The following is a 21,438-nucleotide window of genomic DNA, read 5'->3' as shown; positions in this document are numbered from 1 at the left end:
GCAAGTGACGCCATCTGCAACACTGGACAGGTCAGGAATCAAAAAATTTGAAATTACTGATTTTTATTTAACATCTAAAAATGTAAAAAATTTCACTCTTACATACACAAGAAGAAACTATCTGACATTATCTTATAAGTCTTTCAAAACAGAGTAGTGGCACCGTTCCAAATCAAACAAAAAATTATCACTTATTAGGAATCATTAAACGTAACTGTACAATAAATAATAAAAAGGAAGACGGTTAACAATTTTTGTGACCCTTGGATGTCATTCTTTGCAATTAATCTCACAACCAAATCTAATAAAATTTCTTTGCTTGACTCTCTTTACTGTCCCTGCAAAATAAAAAGTAAGAAGCTGCAAAATCCGGAAACCACAACTTACCTATACAAATTGTAGCCTAAAATCACCACCAATTGCACTACTGTTATCACCAACAGTGTTGTAACCGAAACGCAAGAAACACTAGGACACCCCCCAGGACTTTGATCGATTTTTTGCGCCACTTGAGCCACATTTTGCTTGACATGATTCAACCCGTCCCTCATTTCCGAAATAAGCGACTGTGTGTCGTACCCCACCGACTGCACTTGAGCAGTCGGTTGTTTCGCTTGATTATTCAAAATCGTATCAGCTCTCGTTTTTAATTCCAGAATAAATTGACGAATTTCTCTCGCCGTGTTCAAAATTTGATTCTGATTGTTGAAAACAGCGTCAACTTCGTGTCTTCTAATCGTATCACCGGCATAACCGCCTGCTGGTGGGGGGGCGTGACCTGTAGCCGACGGTGCTGCCACACCAACACCACCGGCACTTTGCGTAATTAAACTCATGGTGCGCTCTTGACGGCCGACAACTTCGTCCAGTTTGTTGTTCAGCTCTCTGACCACTTGGAAAATCTGATTCTGGCCTTGGAAAATCTGGCGCAACTCGCGTTGGCTGTCGGACTCGAACCACTCGTCGATGTCGGGGTCTTTCTGCAAATAAAAATTCAAAATATTTTAATTTCACGCACTCGGTACGCTGGTCTCGTGTAATAAACATTTTTTATAAAAATATGGTACACGAATCTTTCGTTACGTAACTATTTTATTAATTATCTATTCAAATGCTGAGATAAAATCAAATCACTTTCAATTCAAATAAATGACAGATCGTGACCCACTTTTTATCTGAATGACAACTTATCAATCATGGCTTGCCATAGTAATTGACAGATAAAATTTTTAAATTTTAAATGTCAAAAGTCACAAGTATTAAAAAAATTGACAATTAACCTGCTCATCGGGATGCTCTTTTCTGTACTCGGCCTTCTGCTGGTCTAATTTCCTCTGATAATCTTGGTACTCCTGGGTCAGTTTTTGTTGCTCCTCCCCCGGTACTGCAACAGCCAATCAGAAACAATTTTTGAGTACTACCAACTGACATACCGGCATTCGATGTGCTGATTTGTCCCGGGAGATGCAAGCTATTGGTCAAGAAATGAATGACGTCATGATCATCAGCCAAGCCTCCTGTGGCGGCCGAAAGTCCAAAATAACCGTTTTTGGGCAAGACGACGTTTTCAGCCCTCAAACAAACCTCATAGTCCTGTTCATTATTGGTCATACCATTATGGAATAATACTGTTAGAATATTTTGGTAATATTCAACTCTGGCTCTTGTGGGGAAAGGTTTGTTTCGGAAATCACGTAAACAACCGGCCAACATTTGAGTACTCCCATCACTTAAAAAAAAAATATGATTTTGTGATAAAAACGTGATAAGAGAGTTACAGTTGATGGGCGAATTGTTGGGTCCCGTCGTTGACAACAGCCATGATGTAGGGGTTGTTGTGTTTGCCGTCGTTGTCGAACGAGTCGAAAAATATCCCGAGACCGACCCATTGGTCCGATGAGCCGAAAACATCGCCGTCGTAGGCCCCCTTGCTTTGGGTGTACCAAAACGCCTGAAATTTTCACCTAGAATCGGTTTTGTGCAGATTTGAGACTCACCAATCCGTCAGCCCCCACTCGGCCTCGTCCTGTGACTCTAAACGCAATATCGACTTCCCACCAGTCGAAATTGATAGGGTTTTTCGTCCATATAGCCCCCTTCTGACTGCGAAGAGACGGCGCGATTCGGACTTTTTCAGCGCTCGCTATCGCGTCTAAAATTCAAACCAAAACAAATCACAATTTAAACTAGCGATTCATTCATTTTTGTGAGAATTTTCGCAAAACAGATGTGGTTTTGTTGGTTAGATACGTGTCAAAAATATGTCAATACGGGACAAGACTTCATCGGTCGTCTCTGTCGGATTATGTGGATTAGACAGAGATGTGTCGATAATGATGTGTCTGTGATTGGTGTCTAAAACTACCTACGTGTACTTGAAAAATTCTACTTACTGCCACCGTATTCCCAAAAGGGTACCGAACCGTCCTTTTGGGCCAAGTATGGAGGCTTGAACGAATATTTGTACTCAAATTTTTTATGAACTAAATTTGCGTTCACGACATTTAAGAAAATTCCAATTAAAAACACTAACTTTTTTTTATTTAAATATAAACCTACTCGATCCATGTTTACAACACGCGCACAATCGTCGACTGGCATTGCCAACATAACAGACGCGACTACCCTAGACTCGTTGAATCGCAGCGCCAAGTTTGAATTTAAAGCAATTAAATTGTAAATTAGCAATTAGCACAGTAATTGAGCTGATAAACAAATTAGAAAAGCGAGACGAGACAAAACATACATTTGTGAATGAAAATGAAAACAATTACTTAATTTAATTGTAAAAATTTTAATTTTTTCAGGATTTTTCCAAATCTTGTGCAAGCGATTATATTACACAATTATAATTAGACAGCAATTAAAAAATAGTAAATAGCTATAGTAGAAGAATGTGGGGGAGTCATGACCTTGCGAACGGAAAGTAACCTTTTTAAAAAAGGTAATTTGAAAAGAACTAGTTTAATAAGGGCAATGATTATTTAAAAGTACCGATATTGTAAATAGTGAGCGGCTATCATGGCCTGTGACCCAGATTAACCCACCATCAACAAATATATTAGCGTTAAAGGGTAATTTTTTTATTATTGCTCAGTCTCTACTTGGACCGAACTGGTCAATTTCTGGCAAGTAATTAGTGGTGTTTGTGAGAAATAATGAAGGTTTTGGGTGTCGCATGTTGTGAGTAAAATCTTATTTAAGATTAGAAAAATACAAAAAAATTTTGGTACTTTATTCCCTCGAGGATAAAATAAAAAAAATACCTATTTTTACTGTTAAAATAAATTGGAATTGAATGAATTTAGTCTTTTTTGACATAAACAAAACCCCCTATACCAATTTTTCTCTTAAAATTCTTAAAATGAAATGAATATCTCGAAAAATTATGTTGTTATTTGACAAATTTATTATTTTCTGATGTTTGGTCAGTTAAGAGGAAAGTTTTGTATGCACCTCCGGAATAAACATCATAGAATAAAAATGCCCTCGGCAAAATGGTTTATTCTCTTGATACATAAATGATATGTTGTGACATAATTTTTAAATTTTAACGTTTTTTTTTGAGTAGCTAATTAAAAATTGTAGTGAAAAAATGCACTAAAATTTGTATTATTTTAAAAAAAAAACTTACTGAACAATTTTTCTACTTCTCTCTTTTTATATTTAATTAATAATATATATTGAAACAACTCTTTAATAGAGTATGATGATAGATTTCTCCTCCTCACTTAAATAAAAAAATCTTAAAAAAACTTTTATAAAACAAAAAATATTTTGCCTTTCTCTATTATTTGAAAAAAAAAATCGTTTTATATTACATGTCTATCAAAATTTTGAAACGTGATTCAGAATTCAGTGCAATCGTTTGAAGCCTTAATTGGTCGTGACATTGGATATTGAAAATTTTATCTGATTTAAAATTTGTTTAAATATATTCTGGTCAATGTTAAAATACCATTGAAGAAAGCAAGGGCAAAGAAAGCACAAATACGTAAGGTCATTTATGAAATTAGGTATTATATCAATTCATCTGAAATATTTCTTTTAATTTTTTAATTAATATTTCGTTAAAATTAAATGAATTACAATTGACTATAAAAATGTGACGTTTGAATTTGATAGTTTAGTTGCCAACTTAATTTCAAAGACACAGGACACCAAACATTTTATTTTTATACCGCAAATAGTTATTTTGTTTTTTTAACTGTCCCTGTTGCAACAAAATTATTTATAACCCCAGTCGTGCTCGTGTTAAATTGCGTCACTGAACTAGAATTTCAAAACTGACGCTTTTACTACACCTACAAATTTATTACTTCCAATACCGATAATTCACATTTATTTTTAGTATTAATCTTGTCTGTGTACGGGGGACATTACATAATCCCCGGACACCCCCCTTTCGACGCCTACCACGACCTGCACCTCCCTCACAACCCCCCATTACACCCAACTTGGGCCCGAGTGCCCCACACGAGTTTTACTTGTCTGGGGCGCAACCCCGGATATTACGCCGACATCGAAACCGGATGTCAGGTATCAAAATTAGCGAAAAATTGCCACATGCCGATTTTTCAATTTTAGGCTTATCATCGTTGTGAGTACAATTCTGCAGCATCATTCCTGTGCACAAATGGGACTTTGTTTAACGAACAGTTCCAAGTCTGCGACCAGTTTTACAACGTCAGGTGTGGCTCGCCGTACATAGATTTGTAATGTTTCACTCTCATTAAATTATTTATTGGCCCAAGTGTCTCATTTTCAAATTCAAACCACCCAAAAAGTGAGGTTATAAAATCATAAAAACAGACTTGGGACACAAGTGATGATAAGTGAAGCGGTATTACCTCAAATTAGAAGACTTCGCCCCCATTTCGTCAATAATTATCACATTTATTTCACAATAATCACGTTTAGGAGAAACAATTTTGAAAACACCGCATTTATTTGTTATCGCCGCCATTTTGAAACAGTGACACCAACATTGCCAATTCAGAATTTTATCATTGTTATTAAATTATTGTTACCTAAATAATTAATTAAGTTTGCAAATATTCAGAATTCGTGAAAAGACATCGCTAATGTGAAAACAGTGTAAGTGTGAGGTTAGGTCGCAATGTTTAGCGATTCGATCTACGACTGGAGGGCCCACAACAGGCAATTGGCCCTCGAGGGCCGCGCAACTTTGGAGAGAACGGGTGAAAGCCTCGCGAGGTCCAACCAAATAGCCATTGAGACGGAACAAATCGGTAACGAAGTCGTCTCCGAGTTAAATGAGCAAAGAGAAACCTTGTTGAGGACCAGAAGCCGCCTTGAAAATGCCAACGAACAGTTGGACACCGCCAAGACGGTCCTCAAGAGGATGGGGCGCAACGCCATATACAACAAACTGATCCTAATCTTGATTATAATAATAGAAATCGCCATACTTGTCTCACTCACATATTTGAAATTTTTCAAGAAATGATTTATTAAATAAAGATTATCTACATTCGTTCTGACACTCTAGACGCGATGTTTCGCAATTGCCCGTAAACCTTTGACGGTGGTGATCCTAGAATTAAGTTACAGATCGCTCTCCTGGCGAGTTGAATGTTCTGGAAACTCCCCAAAATGTGGATTTTACTGTCTGCTAGGACTATCCTAGTCTTCGTGACGTTTTCAATGGTGAATTTCGTGCGGCCCCCTTTGCCGGCGAGTCTACCAATGGCCCTGGACTGGTGGTCACCTTTGAGTGTCTTCACGTCTTTAATTTCAAAAGTCTCGATGAACAAATCATCCAAACGCATCAAAGCCAAAGCGTCATCGACGTCAAAACCGTATACAAAAGCCTGAAACACAATTTTAGCCCCAAATCGATGATAAAATCTCTTTTACTTTAACAAAATCGGCGGCTTTCTGCAAATTCCCGATATCGTCCGTCTCGTCGCACGTTTTCACCTCAACGTTGCGCGTCTTTAGGTTGAATCTCACTTGCAGTTTCAAGTGCTCCACAATGGGGGTGAAGATTTTCAGCCAGTTCTCCTTCAAGGGGGTGTATCGGTGGGCCGGGACTGGGACTTTCCGCATGTTATCCTTGGTTTCCGAGTATGACTTTGTTCTGATTCTTTTGTGTTTGGGTTTGTTCCGGACTTTTCCCTCGATTCCGTTGTGAGTGACCACGTCCATGGGGCTGTCTCCGAGCGAGTCATTTCTCCGCTTGGGGGCCTTCTTCGGCTCGAAGTGCTCGGTGTCGATGTTAACTTCGGGTTGGGAGGCCATTTTGTAACACAATACGCGGATTTTTGACGAAATTGGGCTATTTTGAAACCATCACCGTTTTAGGTTAGGTCCACGTGTTGAGAAACGTCAAAAAGAATTTCTGCGACAGTGGTACCAACCCACAAGCAATTTTTTTTTGAAAAATGAAACAAAACGTTGCGCACAAGATATAAAATATATTTCAACCGTTATTTTCAATAAATATATATGCTTACAAAAATCTTGGCGCGTACAATGTAACAAAAGTTTTTTTTAGGTTTTTGTAATGAACATCTTTTTTTTACATTTTATTTTTGTACTTAACTGACTTAAGTCTATTCCTATTAAAAATCGAAAACATTTTTAATAAGTTTTACATAAATCGATAACTTTCTCTTAAAACTATACGCTAATATAAATACTTAAACCTAGCTATCAACAACTTCACATAAAAATGTCAAAATTTAACAAATTTTTAATCTCCAAATTGTAGCATTTTGAAAGAGAACCCAACAAAACATAATTCGTTTGAAAAAACATACAAACTAGACCTAAAACGGCCAGACATCGCATTTTTTGCATTAAACACAAAATAATATTATTTACAAATGGAACAAAAAAGAATTTTCATTCACATGATCACCAGATTGAATCGAACGCAAACGATGAAATTGACGAGTTTCAGCCCCCAAATAAACGCAATTTAAAATAAAATACGTCACAGGTTGCACTGTCCTGATTCATGTCCACGTCACTTAATCTATTATATCACAATATTTTACAATTCAATTTCCTTTACAATTATAATCACACACATCGAAATGAGAATGAAATTAACAATAATCTCGGCTATTTCCTCTAAAAATTTCCATGGAAGTAAAATCTTGATTTGATATATCCTCGATATGTAATAAAAATTATCAGATAAAAAAATATTGCACCACAACGTATTGCATAAAAAACAGACGGTAAAAATAAAAAAACGCGGAAATAAAATTGTTGCGTATAGATAAATCCATCATATGCCATAAATACTCCCAGTTGTAACTGTAAATGCAAATAAAACATAACACTGGCAAACACACATAGAATTTTTAATGTAATCTCTCCAGACTGCAACAATTATGGAACGTTAGCAATATAAGATGGCTTCCTACTAACACAGAAATTTCAAGACTACAATCCTACACAATACTATGATTTAAAAGCAAAAAGAACCGGTTTTTGTTACATTTTCCTTATCGCTTACTTTTATCTTTTTTTGGCTTTTGTTTTGGTGGCTATTATGTATTTTTTTTAGTTTATCTTGTCATATCAGCAATTGCAACTGCAGAATACCAGGCATATAAACACATGCGTACCTGCTGCTTTTTTAACCTAATAAATAAAAATTAAAAAGTCAATATTGTTTGGTTTGTTTTTTACGCTTTGTTGTGGTCGACTGGTTATAATTATTGTGAGGGCTATTCTTATATTTCCGATTATTTCTCCACTGATTGTGGTTCTTTGGCTGGATGTGGCGTTGGACATGCATGTTGTTCGGTGATATGTCGCGAGAAGGAGGATCGGATCCCTATAACAACAACAACAAAAATTAACACAAAATTCTCAATCAACGAATTAACAAAATAAGAAAAATAACCCAACCACTCACTTCTGAACTGCCCCCGCTTTCCTCGACGCTGGACGTGGAACCGCTGCTGGACAACGAACGAGGGGGCCTCGGCCGGGGAATCGTGGGGGAGTTGTACTTATGACCAAAGGTTTTTTCGATCCATCGCCGGTATTGGATCACTTTGTCGGTTACTCTTATTATTCTACCTAATATCGAGTGCTCCACGCTGTGCGACGAGATTGGAGGAAGAACGGCGTTCGTTAACACTGTGTAGGCGTACTCGAAGGCCCTTTTCACCTGAAAGAAACAACAAAAAATTCCATAATTGTGTGTTTCCCCCGTTTCCATTGTCTAATCAAATTTTTTATAACACGTGTTTACTGAAGTGTTTTTGTACTTTCAAACGATTAGATAACAAGATTATCACTGTTTCATATGACCAAATTTTACTCACTATTTACCATTTCCGCGTTAAAAATTCAAATTGAAATAAATTTTATTAATCAAATAAATATTTACACGAGATATAATCTCGTGCTACAACACAAAGTCGCCTTTTATCATGTTTTGATGCCAAAAAGCGCTATTATGTAATAAAATCAAGGTCCACTCATTCGCACAATCTTAAATACACCACGTGGGCCACAACACCACTTTCTAATTGATTTAAGCTTTAAAACAAATCGTTCTTAATTATAATAAAATTCTCAATTCTTAATAAACTATTAAAAAAATTATGATGAGCATTATTTTTGGTTCGAATTTTAAATACGATTTATCATATCAATTTTTTAAATATGAGTGGGAGTCACATTAAAATATTTATTCATTCTACAATTTTTTGTTATCTACAAGTTATTTTAAATTTTTCCTAATTAATCAACATTAATTTTACAAGTTCAGTTTTCTAATTTTTATTATCCTTGCGATAGTTGGTTTAATAGTATATTATTCAACGAGTGAGAAAGTTGGTCATTTACACGAAGATGAAATTTAGAATACGAGCTGAAGGCGAGTGGAGTAGTTTATAATTTCTCACGTGTTTAATACTAATCTTAAATAAATTTAATTTTTTAATTTTTAATTTAAATAATTTTTTCCTTTGAAGATTGAACAATTTTTTTCACTGAAAACGTATGAGAAAAGTACAAATTTCTTTATATGACTAGAAAAATAATATTTCTTAAATAACTAAAACCAACACATTCCAAAAAATAAATAAAAAATATCAATGATTGAGAATAAAGTATATTAAAACACGAGTTGAATTCAAACAAGAGTTTAAAATTCCGAGACTAGTGGAGTAGCGGCGAGTTGAAAAACAAATGTTTGCTTGAATGACGTGTAAAAAGGTTTTTATACGATTTTTTCTATTTTGTGCTTTTTTTAAACAAAAAAAAGGAACTTTTTAAAAGAAAATCTATTTTGCTAAGAATTCCCTCACGAAAGAACGTTCAGTTTTTTGTTATTCTTCTAATTTCATGTTTATATTTACAAACAATTTGCTAAATTTAATACTGCGTAAGTTCCTCAAAAAAGTGTGCTATTTTTTAAGATTTCAGTCATGATTTTATACAGGGTGATTCTTAAATAGACCGACAAAATTTTATCCTTGGTAGTATCAAATGAGAACATGCTGAAAAAAATATTTAAAAAATTCTTTGTTTAACCGTTCTCCAAATAAATTATATTAAAGTTATTTTTGAGATAAAGCGTACGCCACTGACGTGTTCGTAAATAGTATTAGCACAGGTAGTAGAAACCATGGTATTAATTTGATAAAAATGTACTTGATTATTGCAACAATTCATAAACGCCGTAAGTGGCACGGATCAAGGGGATTTTGCCCCTAAAAGATATAAACCTAAAAATCGTACAGTTTACCTCCATTTATCGTTGGGAAGCTGTGATAAAATTTTGTCGGTCTATTTAAGAATCAGCCTGTATAGTCAAAAAAATTTTATTTTGAAAAGTAATAATCAAACCTGTACTTTGTCTTTAATTTAAATAGTATATTAAAACACAAGTTACAGAAGAATTTGTAATTCCGAAACGAGCGTAGCAGCGAGTTGTTTGATTCGTTTGAATGACCTTCTGTAACAACAACACTACAAAAAAAATAATAATTAGGAAATTTTGCGTCACACATAGCAGTGGAAAATTGCAAAAATTTAATTTGTCAAACTCTGGAAATGAATTCTCAAGATTTTTTCATGTACGCCACTGAAAATTAAAAGAATTGGTAAAAATTTAGAAAAGAATTTACTTTTAACGGCATTGTCACCAACTTTAGAAACATAAAATACACCAAAAGTTTACGCACTCTATTGAGTTCGTTAATAGCGTTATTAAAGACGCAAAATAGAAGAACACTTTTCCCCAAAACTTACCATTGAAATTATTATTTAGAAACAAATTTTAACCTCACGGATGTTCGTTGCTTTATTCACTAGTGGATAAAAAGCAAAAACCCTGCCACTGTTTCAACACCAACATCATCTTCCTCACCTGTATTTAGACAATTTTTTAACAAATTTTCTCAGAAAATCGAAATTCTTTGCGTGTTTGTCGTGTTTTTTTTTTTTAATATCTTAATCTAAATCAAGAAAAATGTAAAATTCACCTGTAGGACGCCGTAACTGCTTCTGCCGATGTCGTTGGATGGCAAGAGTGGATCTTCGATGCACAAAAGACTAGGCCTGTGTCCATCCACCATATCTTTTTGCATTTCTTCTTTGCTAATATACCGTCCGCCGTCTCGTATCCGAATTCCGGTATGCATATAATTGAATTTTCTACCGTATAATTCGAAAAATTCTATAAGAAATACGCCTAAATTAGGGGCCTTGTCGACAATCATTTCCGGTCGTGGATGTAACTGAAGGAAACTTATGCACATCAATATCAAACTGTAACTAGATATACCACCAGTGAACACTTCGTTTAAGTCTCTTTCTAAAAGGAACTGTTTTAAAACGTAAACTAATTTCGGCAACACTGGAAATTGTTGAATATATGTTTTTATCAGTTCGGCCGATTTGACACCGTTCGACATATTGAATGAAATGTCCACTTTTATTTCGGTCTGTTTGTCGGTTAATTTCACGATCGGCACTGACGCTTTGTCGAGAACTTTTATGCTGTTTTCTTGCGCTACGTCGTTGTCCAGGAATTCCTGTTCCAGCGTACGAAGTGGAAGATTCGACCATTTGCCTGAGAGAAACAAAAATGGATATTTAAACAACCTCACGACGCAAACTGAGGTCATTCAAATTAAGTTGGCAACACTGACTATCAAATTTAAACGTCACAATTTTATTACAGTCCGTCATCTGACACTAAACGTATAATAATATCATCAGTACTTCAGTGTTGCCAGCTTAAATTTAAAATCACAGGTCACTTTGATCGGAAATTTATTTGAAAGCATGGCATAAAACCTTCAGTTATTTTTGCTTAAATTATTATCATTTTTACTTTTATTGAGGTTTAATAAGATTAAAATATGATAATCACGCGATAACAATGTATTTTTTATGTAACTGGAATTAAATCATAAATTTGTACCTAAAATTTCTAATTTAATACACTTCCGCACATATTATTGTAGTATACCAAAATAAGTAGAAGTTAAGTAATTGTGTGCTCAAAATATTTAAAAAAAACGTAGTCAAAAAATAAATCTTTCCAAATATCTTTCCTTCAAATGTATTTATTTAGAATTTCTCAGATAAATAAAATATGTTATTTTTTTATCAAGTTGTCACTAAGTAATTTCTTGCTTTTTTATGTTACAATAACGTACTAAAAATAATTTTTGTTATAATATTTCTGAATTTTTTGTCCTTTCATACGCCCTATTTATAACCCATTCGAAAAAGAGAAGAGATTAAAATTTTTTTTTTTGTGATTTTGATTTGTTTAATAAAAATATTGGGTATTGGGCATTTTGTTATTTGGCTGTTTGCGACACTGCAACCGAATATAGTTTTACTTGGCAGATATTTGACGTAAAAATTGTCGAAGAATGTTATTAATGTCTGTCAATAACTGGAAGTTTGTCTTGTACCACTTAAAAATAAAATTCACTTTTGCCAACTTAAAACGTCATTTTTGATCACCCGATATAAAACTAAATTTTGCAATTTTGTTCACCAGTTAAAAAAACTTTCATATGCTCTATTTAAAATCCCTTTAAAAATAATTCTAGAAAGCATTTCAGAAATATTTTTTAGAGGTTTTTGATTTAATAATAATAAAGTCGCGCTCAATTCATAGTGGCCACTTCCCTGTGTAAATTTGTGTAAAAATTGAGTTGTGTAAATCCGACTTTAAACATCCAATTGTTTTTTAGGGACCTATCTATCAAAAATGAGAATTCTGAAAAAGTCGGGTTAAAACACATCACATAAATCTTTCACAATTGTTGACACAATTTAGTTATTTCTGCTACCAATATAGACACAACTCACACATTAGAGGTGGCGGGCTAAGTGCAGCCAACTTTCCAATAAATTATTGTCGTATCAACAAGAAATTACTCCCTACGATTTAGGGATATTCGTGAATAGGTTGCCATAAATTTGGTTAAATTGGTTTCTGGTGACAAACGTAACTAATGTCAAAATTTAGGTTAAGTCACCTGTCAGCTTGTATGGATAATTTAATTCATAGTTGACAGCAGGTTGACAGAAAACGTCAACCGTCAACAATAAGGGGTAACCAACCCTAGGCATTCAAAATTACTTCTGAAAATTCTAGTTACAAACAATACGAAAAACGTAATTTTTCTAAAAGTTCAAATTCTAGGTGGTAATTTTTTGTTAACAAATCTGTAAATGAATTAACCGCGGCTTTAGTACTGGATGATCAAAAATGAGTTACTAGCTGGATGTCACTGATTGTGGCACTGCAACCGGATATGGTTTTGTTTGACAGACATTTGAAATGTCAAATAATATTATTAATGTGTATCAATAATAGGAAGTAAGTCCCAAGTTATTCCAGTTGTACCACTTGAAAATAAAATTCAGAATTGCCAACTTAAAACGTCATCTGGATCACCCAGTATAAAACCCAGTTTTTAAATTTCTCACTCCCAATTAAAAACTTCCTTGAGCTATTTTCCCAATTTCTCATATAACTATTATTTTGATAAAATTTTGCTTAATACACGCTGTATAAATCTATTGACAGTTACCACGTGACCTTAACAATGCCTTTTTGACGTAAATGTTTTGCCAATTTTAGTCATCTGACGATGATAATCACTAAAAGCCGGTCCTGGATTGAGTAAATTCGATGCTTAATTACCTATGACGACCAGGTCTATATCACTGGTTGGAAGGTAAAGTCCGGTCCTGTACGATCCGAAAACCTCAACTTGCGCTTCCGGCCATTTGGAGAGAATAATTTGTTTGATCCTACAGACGACATCATCCCTGACGAGGTGTTCGGTCCTTGTGGGACTCATGTACTGGTAAAAGTGCTCGATTTCCTGATTCAAACTGCAAGAAACGAGAGAAATTGCATAGAATTTGCACGAACGAGTGAATCCATTAATTAGGTGAGAAGTTACGCATAATATGAATAGTCAAACAGTGAGGATAACGGGCGGGTTATTAATAGAAGCCTCGTCCGTTTTGTAGGTCAAATTGTAGGAAATAGATAAAAATGCCGGCTGTGATAAGACGCGTAATGACAAAAACAAAATTTCGATTTAAATGTCAAAAATGGTGGTGCCCTCTGGCGGCATTTTCGGCCCGATTCGGGGGAAAGTCTAGAATTCGCAAGGGCTCACCCCAGGATGCCTCTGGCGTAGACGTGCGGGTCCCTGCGCCACGGACAGCCCCCGAACTCGCCCACCACCTTCTGCGGATGGCGGTTCATCAGCTTGGTGCTGGCGCGATTGTCGCCTTTACGTCGCCTCTGGATGAAAGTGGAGCCGCTTTTGTCCGTCTTGCCGTTCATGATGTGGTTGGAGAGGCCGTTGGGGAAGAACTCCGTGTCGCTGTCGACGTCCTTTAAGTTCATGCTGTCCAACTCCTGTTGTGTTTGCCAAATTCGAAGCCACAAATGTTTGGCAGGACCCTCTTGCTCCGGTTGCAACCAAGATATCGAAGGATCCATTCAAACAATCACAGAGAGTTTATGATTTCTTCACCATACGGCTATTTTTATTTATTACATCAATTTTAATTAAAACACACGCTGAAGTCACACCTTGTGCATATCACACGACCAAAAACTGACAGGTGTCTCGCATGCTCGGCAGATAGCGCGCCGGACACCCGACTGACGTGGCGCCAATTTCAAAAACGGACACAAAAAGCGGCCAAAACTCACAAAAAGCCACACAAGTTACCCCGAAGTCAAGCCGAAACGTCACTTTTTACGCCGTCACTTGTCCAACACGAACACTTTCGATGCTATGAATCATTGCACATTTTTAAACCACCCACGACACCCACCTAATTTGCAACCAACTCAAAATAAAAAAAAATTAAAAACCAATACCTAACGTTGAGTCCTACCGAAGCAAAACCTGTTTGGTGACAACTGTCACAAATCCACGATTTTACCATTTTCAGTCAGCCGACAACAAAAATCAAACCTGAAAAACAAGCCGAAAAACTAAAAATTATTTTAAAAAAAAATTAGTAACTTCACTTCCCTCAGGTTGGCACTTGACGTAAACATAACCTAAAACAGCCAACTGAGAATCTAAATGGATGTGGATTTATTGCGTCCGGGGACAGTCCCGATAGCCCCCGACACTGTCCTCTGGTTTGAGTTCTTACTTCACCACGACTTGCTCCTGAGCCACTTGCAAAAGCCGGCCCCAGGTGAGCCCCAACTTGTCAATTTCCCCCATTAAGCCCCATTCTAGACCCCAGCCCCACCGAATTAATTGCGAAATTTTCCGATGCCATCGCTGACACGCTACGAAATCGTCTGGAGACCGAAAACGGCGAAATGCTTATTGAATCCATGCACGAAAATGTGAAACAACCGGCGAAAAACATCGCTTTGAAAATCCTCTCTTTGAAAGTGGCTGCTTTCATTAAATGGGATTTGGGTGTGTGTACTCTTTGTTTAACTTTTAACCCATTGTGGACTTGTAGGACAAATCAGGACGTTGCCTTTCAAGACTCAAGTCCACTTATTGCAAGTCTTGTTGTACTTCACAAACGATAAAACCACGGCCGAAATACCTAATATTGACCTCAAACCGGACGAATCTGTCCCATCGCCGTACCTATTCGCGCTTGTGGTGTACCATAGATGGTTGCTCAACGTCACCATGCATAGAATTACCTCAAATTGGCAAATGCGACTAGGGTATGAACCTAACTTCACTTAACAAACAATAATTATGATTAATTTAGCAACACGGAAATATCACCGGCTGAAGAAAACATCATTTGCTCGCATGAGAATGTTAGAAAGACTGTTGAGTTCCTAAAAAGTGCCCTTAATTGGGACGAGGTCCCCAGTATGCTGACTTTTGATTGTTTCAAGCTGCCAAGTGAGACCAACGGTCTTGAATTTGATTGGTCTTCAGCTCAGAGTATTTCGAAAGAGGAGTTTTGCGCACAGTTGAATTACGACTTGGGTACTTTTTTCTTCTACAAAGAGGACTACAACTTGGCTAGGGACCATTTCACTAAATGTTTGAGTAGTTACAAGGCTATGAAAGAAAACAACGGTTTTGTTAAATTTAACATAAAAGTGTTGGAGGTGTATGTGAGGGCATGTAGCGGTGATGGTTCAAAGGGTAGTTTATTGGAACAGTTGAATACGTCCGTGGTTAATCAGTTCATGGTTAGTATTTATTGTCAGGTTGGCAAACATTAAGTGTGTTTTAGGGGATCACCTCGATTCTACAACAGGACAATATTTTTCGCGAAATTCCACTCGCCCATCGGATCACTCTCGAGTTGGACATTCAAGGGGCTTTGTCCAGTGGTACCTTTACTGTAGCCCGCGATTTGTTGAATAAAATTCGGGCTTTAAACGTGGTTAGGTGTGTTTTGGACCGAAAACCCACCTATCATTGCTCACTCAAAAGTGCTGAAATTTTAGTTTGGGTATTTATTAAAAAAACAACGTTTTTTCCTTCTCTAATTTCTAATTCAAGGCCGCGGAGGTAACGTGTAAATCACTCAACGACGCTGATCGAAATTTGATTAAAAAATTCCTCCTAGACTTGGTCCTAAAAAACGAAATTCCCGATCTCTTGTCGTGTGTTCAAGCAAATGAAACACTTTCGAAGTTGTTTGATAAAAGTGAACTCAGTTTTATTAAAAATAGAGAAAGTAACGACGAAATACCCGAATCTTTGCACAAAACAAGCTGGATTTTGTACGATTGCTTCAAGAAGCGCAAACCCAAACTGGAAATAAAACAATTAGAGCAAGATTTGATCGCGACTTATGACCATAAGGAAATTCGGGAGTTGTTGAAAAAAATCAGTGCGAACCAACTCGCCACTAGCGTTTGGAATATCAACCCGTTGTGGGATTTACCCATTCCGATCCAGTCGGTGATTAAGTCGCTGCCGCGAGGTTTCTTGCAAGATTTCAGTTTTGTCATGATGGCCAAAGTCAGGGAACAAATGTTGAACAAAGTGTGGATCTCGTCGTTTGAATTACTACTGATTTTGGACAAGGAACTCGGTTCAGGGAATGGCAACATCGGTAAATTATCGCGATTGATAAGCTGGGAGATACTACTGGTGCAAATAACCCAACTGTTGGAGGAATGGCCAAAAAGCACGATTGGTAGTTGGGTTTTCGAAGTTGGGCAGTTTTAAAACTCTGATTTCAGACAAGGTGGCGCTCGCTGACGCTTGCGAGGCTTGTCTCCAAACCAACAACGAGTCAGTTTTGCCTCGAACCGAAATAACAGAACACTGCGTCCTTTGCTTGCTGAATCTCGGTCGATGGGAGTTTTTGATTAATTTCGATAAAAGGTGGCCGTCGTTTGAGATCACCTCAGCGATAGCTTTGGCCTGTCAGGAATTGATTAAGCAAAAAGGCAATAAAAAATTGTCCAAGAATTTGTGGGAAATTGGTCCGTTGATCACACTTTTGGTTCTTTTCTCACTGATTGGTTGCAGTGTTGCCAATTTTTGGCCATGCTCCGCAACAATCGAAACGGGGGAATTCCGGAAATTCGGTGTTTCACGACGCGCAAGCACAAATCACGAACTTGCGAAATAGCATAATGGCGATTTTTGGCAAACTGAGAGATTCGACTGTTTTGGCTGTGGTTATTTCAATGTTGGCCAGACTGCATAATATTTTAAAGGATGAGACCAGTTTGGAGGTGCAGGTTGACTATGTGATGCTTTGGCCGGCTGTAATTAGCAAGTGAGTAGCAGGTTTTCGTAATTTTTCACTTTTAAATCTAATTCTTTCCGATTTTCAATAATCTTATTAAAAGTTAACAAAAGTAATTACAGTAAATTAGATGTTTTTTCTGATTTGTTATAAGTAATTGTTGTCATTTTTTATTAAAAATTTAAAAAAAATATTGGCAATATTTACTTTCATTTACTGCTTCTTGACATTACAATAATGATATTGTTTTATTTGACACCATACAACAAGATTTTTTTTTTCAACTTTGATAATTTTTTGAAACAATAATTTTTAGTAAAAGTAGAACATAATGCACATGTCTGTACCGAGAAATTTTTTTCCAAATTATGAAGGGAAAAATATGGGTTTAAAATTGGAAAGTTGAATATAGCCCAAAATATGCTGTGACATTTACAAAAATTCTAAAATTGTCGGCTTTCAAAAAAAATCCTGTGTAAAGTCAGATATCAGGAACATGGAAAAAATGTTAAAAAAATCTTATCTAAAAAAATTTCGAAGTTATGAGAGTTTAAATTTTGCACCTTGACTATTTATTTCCGTTGGAAAAATAATTTCCAAATTTTCTAAGTATAGGCTATTAGAAGAGAAAACAAGGAAGCTCTAGCCTAAATTGTAACTCCATTTAATGTCATTTGTGGCTTTTATTGGCAAAATTTTTGTAACTTTACTAAATAATTATAAAAAACCATATACAAGATCATCAGTATCATTAGATTTTTTGACACAGTTTTTAAATTTTTTTTCAAGTTCTGATACATCCTGTATTAAAAGCCATTTAATTTATTTCTTTAACTTTTGGAATCGGGCCATAAATAAAAATTTCACAGCGCCTGCTGTTTTTTAAAAGTCACCCCGTATTTTGCTATACAAAGTGAACAAAAAGTATGGGACCCATCGATTTTTTTTTAATTATTTGCCTTAAAAAAATAAACTAATAAAAATTTAAGTGGAATTATCTTTTAATTTTTTTCAGTGCCAATTCATACAACATGAAAGTGGCCCACGATGTACTCTCCCAAATGGTGACTCAAGCCCTCCAGTATTACCCAACGAACATTCCTTGGTTGCGACTAATGGGGGATATAAATTTCGGTAATTTGCATAATTTTCATCAAATTAATCATTAAATTAAATGAATTTGTAGCAAACGGCCATTATAACGTTTCTTTGAAATATTACCTCAAATCTTTGCTGATCTACAACGACTATTTCAACATTCCGGTCCGACACGACGACCATGTCTTCCGGCGAATGATTAAATGTTGCATAGCTTTGGGTTGCAACACCCAGGCGGCCGTTTTGTGCCAGTTCCTGGAAGAGCCCGACTATGTCTTAGCATTTCGAATTTTGGGGGATCAAAAGTACTGCAACGATGCCGTTGATGCGTATTATCACTGCATCTGGGACACCAATATTCTGGAGTACCTGATACACACCCACAATAAACGGGGGGAGTACCAGAGACGCAAATGTGCGACTCAGGTGATTGGTTCCTTGGAGGTGAATTCGAACAATAACGAGGAGATACAAAGGGAGGCTAGTAATTTACGGAAAAGTACGTTTCTAAGGGCGTTATGCAAACAATACGTGTTTTAACAGTTCTATTAATGTAATAGCTACAAGTTGTAAAAATATCTGAAAAAAAAATCACTGTGTGGCTTAAACGATAGAAATAAAATTTAAACAAAATATACATACACCGGTATAAAAGCAACAACACTATTAGAGGCGACTAGACTAGGTTTGCAGCAGTCGGGGCTTATCGACGAATTCTGTCCCGTGTCTGAATATCGTGTAGGCCGTCGCGGCCATCATTGAGCCCCAAAATAGTAGATAGAGGAGCGACTCGGTCGAATACTCCGTCGGACAGACAGCCGATGCCACAAACATTGCCACAGCTACTAGAAAAACAGACGGGAATGTTATGTATCTCCAGCCGCGGTCTACGCTAAGGGGCGACAAAACCTCGCAGTTCCCATGGAATAAATCAATGGCATCTTGTCGGAACCCGTCCAGAAGATTATTCTTGTAGTACCTAGTCAACGAATTAATCCCGTCTCTAATGAGCCCCAATTTGGTGCGTTTCCCGGTCCGCGTGTAATCCGTCTTCAACGCCCCCGTCCCCGAGTACTGCGTACTGATAACATCGGCGTTATCAGCCCACACATTCTTAAAAACGACCTCGAACGACCCATACGGGTCCAGTTTCTGTCCCCGTTGCAAGATATTTAATTTTTGCAAAACGATTTCAAGATTCCGTCGAGCCAACATGCTTTGAACCACGTTGGTCCGGTCGAGACAGTCCACGCAGTTGGTGCGGAAGACCCCCTCTTGGAGCCCCGACAACGACCCATCCCGGAGCATCAAAAAGAACCCCATTTCGTCCTGATCCAGCGCCACTCGATCAATGAGGATCGAAAGCCGGTCCCACCGCATTTTGCGACACTCCCCGTGGAAGTCAAAGGGTTCGTAGCACACCGAGGGGTACGCTAGCGTGGCGATAGCATCCTTGAAAGCCTTCTCTAGCTTGCCTTCAGCCCCCTTTTGATCGACAAGGTTCAACAAGACTTGCTTCCCGTAGAGGACCGCCACCGTCTCGAGGTGCTTCTGGCAAGCTGCGTGGTGCTCCTGAGGATCGATTTCGAGCAATGTCGGGGGCGGTTTGTAGCGCAAATCCGGGTTTTGGGTCCAAAATAGCGGAATTGAGCCTCGGATTTGGACAAAACTCGCACGATCGCCTTGATACTCAACGATTTGCTCCGTTTCGACGAAATTTGCGACGTTGCCGTCTTTGTCAATGCCTCGGCGGTATAGTCTAGTCCCGGCACGGGTGATACTCCTCCTGGAGATGATCGACCACGTGAAACTCTGCCCGTTGATAACGCATTGATTAATAGAAACGAAACCGTGCAATAGGGGAAGACCGAACTTCCGGAACTCGGGACGCTTAAACTGGGAGAGAAGATGGCTGTTCCAGACGAATCTCGCGTCGGCTCTTTCCAGCAAAGACAGCTTCCAGGAATCGGGACCGAAGTCGTGCAAGCGCTGCATGGAATGCGTCAAGTCGTAGCTGTAGCTGAAGTAGTGGTACGGCGTGGAGAGCACCTGCTCCACCATGTTCAGGTAGGTGTTATTGTCGCTGATTTGCTCCTGAGTCAGGTGCAGAGTGCTGCGTGCGTAGGGCAACAGTTCGGCTTTGGCGAGCCTCCATATCGCGTGAGATGCTATATAACCGACAAACTCCCGTTGAGTCACTATGACCAAGTAGCGACCCGCGAGCAAAGTGATGGAGCCCAGCAAACCGCAGAAGTCTTTGCGACTGCTGGTGACTGGGATTTGGCCGACATTTCGTTGTAGTGAGATGGTTTCGGATGGACGGTCGATTATAAGCAACGATTCCTCGGATTTCGGCTCAATGTAAAACTTCTCGGGGGTGATGTGTCTGGAAGGGGGCGGTTAAGGGCGGCTAATTTAAGGGTTGTACTCACAAAGTTAGGTCGTTGTAGACATCAGAAGACGACATGGTTGCGGTTTATGCTGATTTTGCGGCTAAATTACTACATTATTGAGGAGGAGGACAGAAATTTGTAGCGATAATTTCAAGGTTAATCAATTGACATTTGACATGTCTCGTTAAAATTTTGATTAATACCAACGCAACCGTGAAAGTCACTAAAAATGTCAATTTTCTTTGAGCCAAATGGCCATTTATTCAAAAACAAGCCAAACATTTATTTAGCTCTCTTACGTTGCATAAACACATTTAAGTTTCACAAAATTTAATAATCTGTAGTTTTAACAGAAAATATCTCAATTAAATTGAAATGTTAATACAGCGTGGGACAGAAATAAGTACAGTTCCGGAATTAAAATTTCGGGCAGTATTTTTCTGTCGCTTCAAAAAGTTCACTGTAAACTACCTTTTACTGTCATCATGACAGACATTTGACAATTAAACTTTTCTGCCAGTGACGCTTTTTTTTAAGTCAAAATGACATAAACCATCGCCGTCTCCATAGAAATAATCCTTTTCTCGCCTGCGCATTTTTTGAGTTCAACTGATTCCCGTTGGCGCTTTAATCTGGGGAAAATTTTTGACAAATCCAGTTTTTTAGCTTAAAGGGTTCAACCTCATAATATCAATTCTCCCTGGCGTATCTTGTTTTGTTGTATCCTTCCTTCCCAGCTTTTATT

At 37.4% G+C, this 21,438-nt stretch overlaps 7 protein-coding genes across 8 annotated transcripts; 3 read left to right on the top strand and 4 right to left on the bottom strand.

Annotated features, from left to right (window-relative positions):
- Positions 1–46: 46 nt before the first annotated feature.
- Positions 47–2,602, bottom strand: LOC123011294 (protein ERGIC-53). Its single transcript, XM_044408664.1, has 7 exons — positions 2,394–2,602; positions 1,998–2,152; positions 1,779–1,951; positions 1,434–1,729; positions 1,281–1,384; positions 388–980; positions 47–338 (listed from the first exon to the last, which is right to left on the bottom strand). The coding sequence occupies exons 1-7, from the start codon at positions 2,599–2,601 to the stop codon at positions 302–304; spliced, it is 1,566 nt and encodes a 521-aa protein (XP_044264599.1). The 5' UTR covers position 2,602; the 3' UTR covers positions 47–301.
- Positions 2,603–3,034: 432 nt separating this feature from the next.
- LOC123011297 (U-scoloptoxin(01)-Cw1a-like) lies at positions 3,035–4,749 on the top strand. The gene is made up of 3 exons (XM_044408668.1): positions 3,035–3,183; positions 4,352–4,539; positions 4,588–4,749. Exons 1-3 carry the CDS (start codon positions 3,159–3,161, stop codon positions 4,717–4,719), a joined length of 345 nt encoding a protein of 114 aa, XP_044264603.1. The 5' UTR covers positions 3,035–3,158; the 3' UTR covers positions 4,720–4,749.
- Positions 4,750–4,940: 191 nt separating this feature from the next.
- LOC123011296 (vesicle transport through interaction with t-SNAREs homolog 1B) lies at positions 4,941–5,511 on the top strand. Its single transcript, XM_044408666.1, has one exon. The coding sequence runs from the start codon at positions 5,120–5,122 to the stop codon at positions 5,468–5,470; it is 351 nt and encodes a 116-aa protein (XP_044264601.1). The 5' UTR covers positions 4,941–5,119; the 3' UTR covers positions 5,471–5,511.
- Positions 5,446–6,359, bottom strand: LOC123011295 (RNA-binding protein pno1). Its single transcript, XM_044408665.1, has 2 exons — positions 5,881–6,359; positions 5,446–5,834 (listed from the first exon to the last, which is right to left on the bottom strand). Exons 1-2 carry the CDS (start codon positions 6,262–6,264, stop codon positions 5,490–5,492), a joined length of 729 nt encoding a protein of 242 aa, XP_044264600.1. The 5' UTR covers positions 6,265–6,359; the 3' UTR covers positions 5,446–5,489.
- A 61-nt stretch (positions 6,360–6,420) lies between these two features.
- Positions 6,421–14,459, bottom strand: LOC123010414 (terminal nucleotidyltransferase 4B-like). Of its 2 annotated transcripts, XM_044407289.1 has the most exons (6): positions 13,659–14,459; positions 13,172–13,365; positions 10,482–11,071; positions 7,898–8,155; positions 7,669–7,816; positions 6,421–7,620 (listed from the first exon to the last, which is right to left on the bottom strand). In XM_044407289.1, the coding sequence occupies exons 1-6, from the start codon at positions 13,985–13,987 to the stop codon at positions 7,616–7,618; spliced, it is 1,524 nt and encodes a 507-aa protein (XP_044263224.1). In that variant the 5' UTR covers positions 13,988–14,459; the 3' UTR covers positions 6,421–7,615. The 2 variants fall into 2 exon arrangements, with proteins under 2 accessions (XP_044263224.1, XP_044263223.1); XM_044407288.1 differs by having other exon boundaries at positions 6,421–7,816; positions 13,659–14,458.
- On the top strand, positions 13,744–18,937 carry LOC123010411 (integrator complex subunit 8). The gene is made up of 10 exons (XM_044407286.1): positions 13,744–14,703; positions 14,748–14,936; positions 14,983–15,199; positions 15,247–15,682; positions 15,727–15,948; positions 15,999–16,641; positions 16,688–16,933; positions 16,980–17,232; positions 18,218–18,336; positions 18,389–18,937. The coding sequence occupies exons 1-10, from the start codon at positions 14,586–14,588 to the stop codon at positions 18,838–18,840; spliced, it is 2,895 nt and encodes a 964-aa protein (XP_044263221.1). The 5' UTR covers positions 13,744–14,585; the 3' UTR covers positions 18,841–18,937.
- LOC123010412 (phosphatidylinositol-3-phosphatase SAC1) lies at positions 18,833–20,897 on the bottom strand. Its single transcript, XM_044407287.1, has 2 exons — positions 20,733–20,897; positions 18,833–20,686 (listed from the first exon to the last, which is right to left on the bottom strand). The coding sequence occupies exons 1-2, from the start codon at positions 20,765–20,767 to the stop codon at positions 18,982–18,984; spliced, it is 1,740 nt and encodes a 579-aa protein (XP_044263222.1). The 5' UTR covers positions 20,768–20,897; the 3' UTR covers positions 18,833–18,981.
- Between the last annotated feature and the right edge of the window lie 541 nt (positions 20,898–21,438).

This window comes from Tribolium madens, unplaced genomic scaffold, assembly GCF_015345945.1.
Source record: "Tribolium madens isolate multiple individuals breed KSU strain unplaced genomic scaffold, Tmad_KSU_1.1 Scaffold_91;HRSCAF=231;Tcas5.2_LG7, whole genome shotgun sequence".
Taxonomy (NCBI): Eukaryota; Metazoa; Arthropoda; class Insecta; order Coleoptera; family Tenebrionidae; genus Tribolium; species Tribolium madens.
This window is presented reverse-complemented; position numbering and strand designations above follow the sequence as displayed.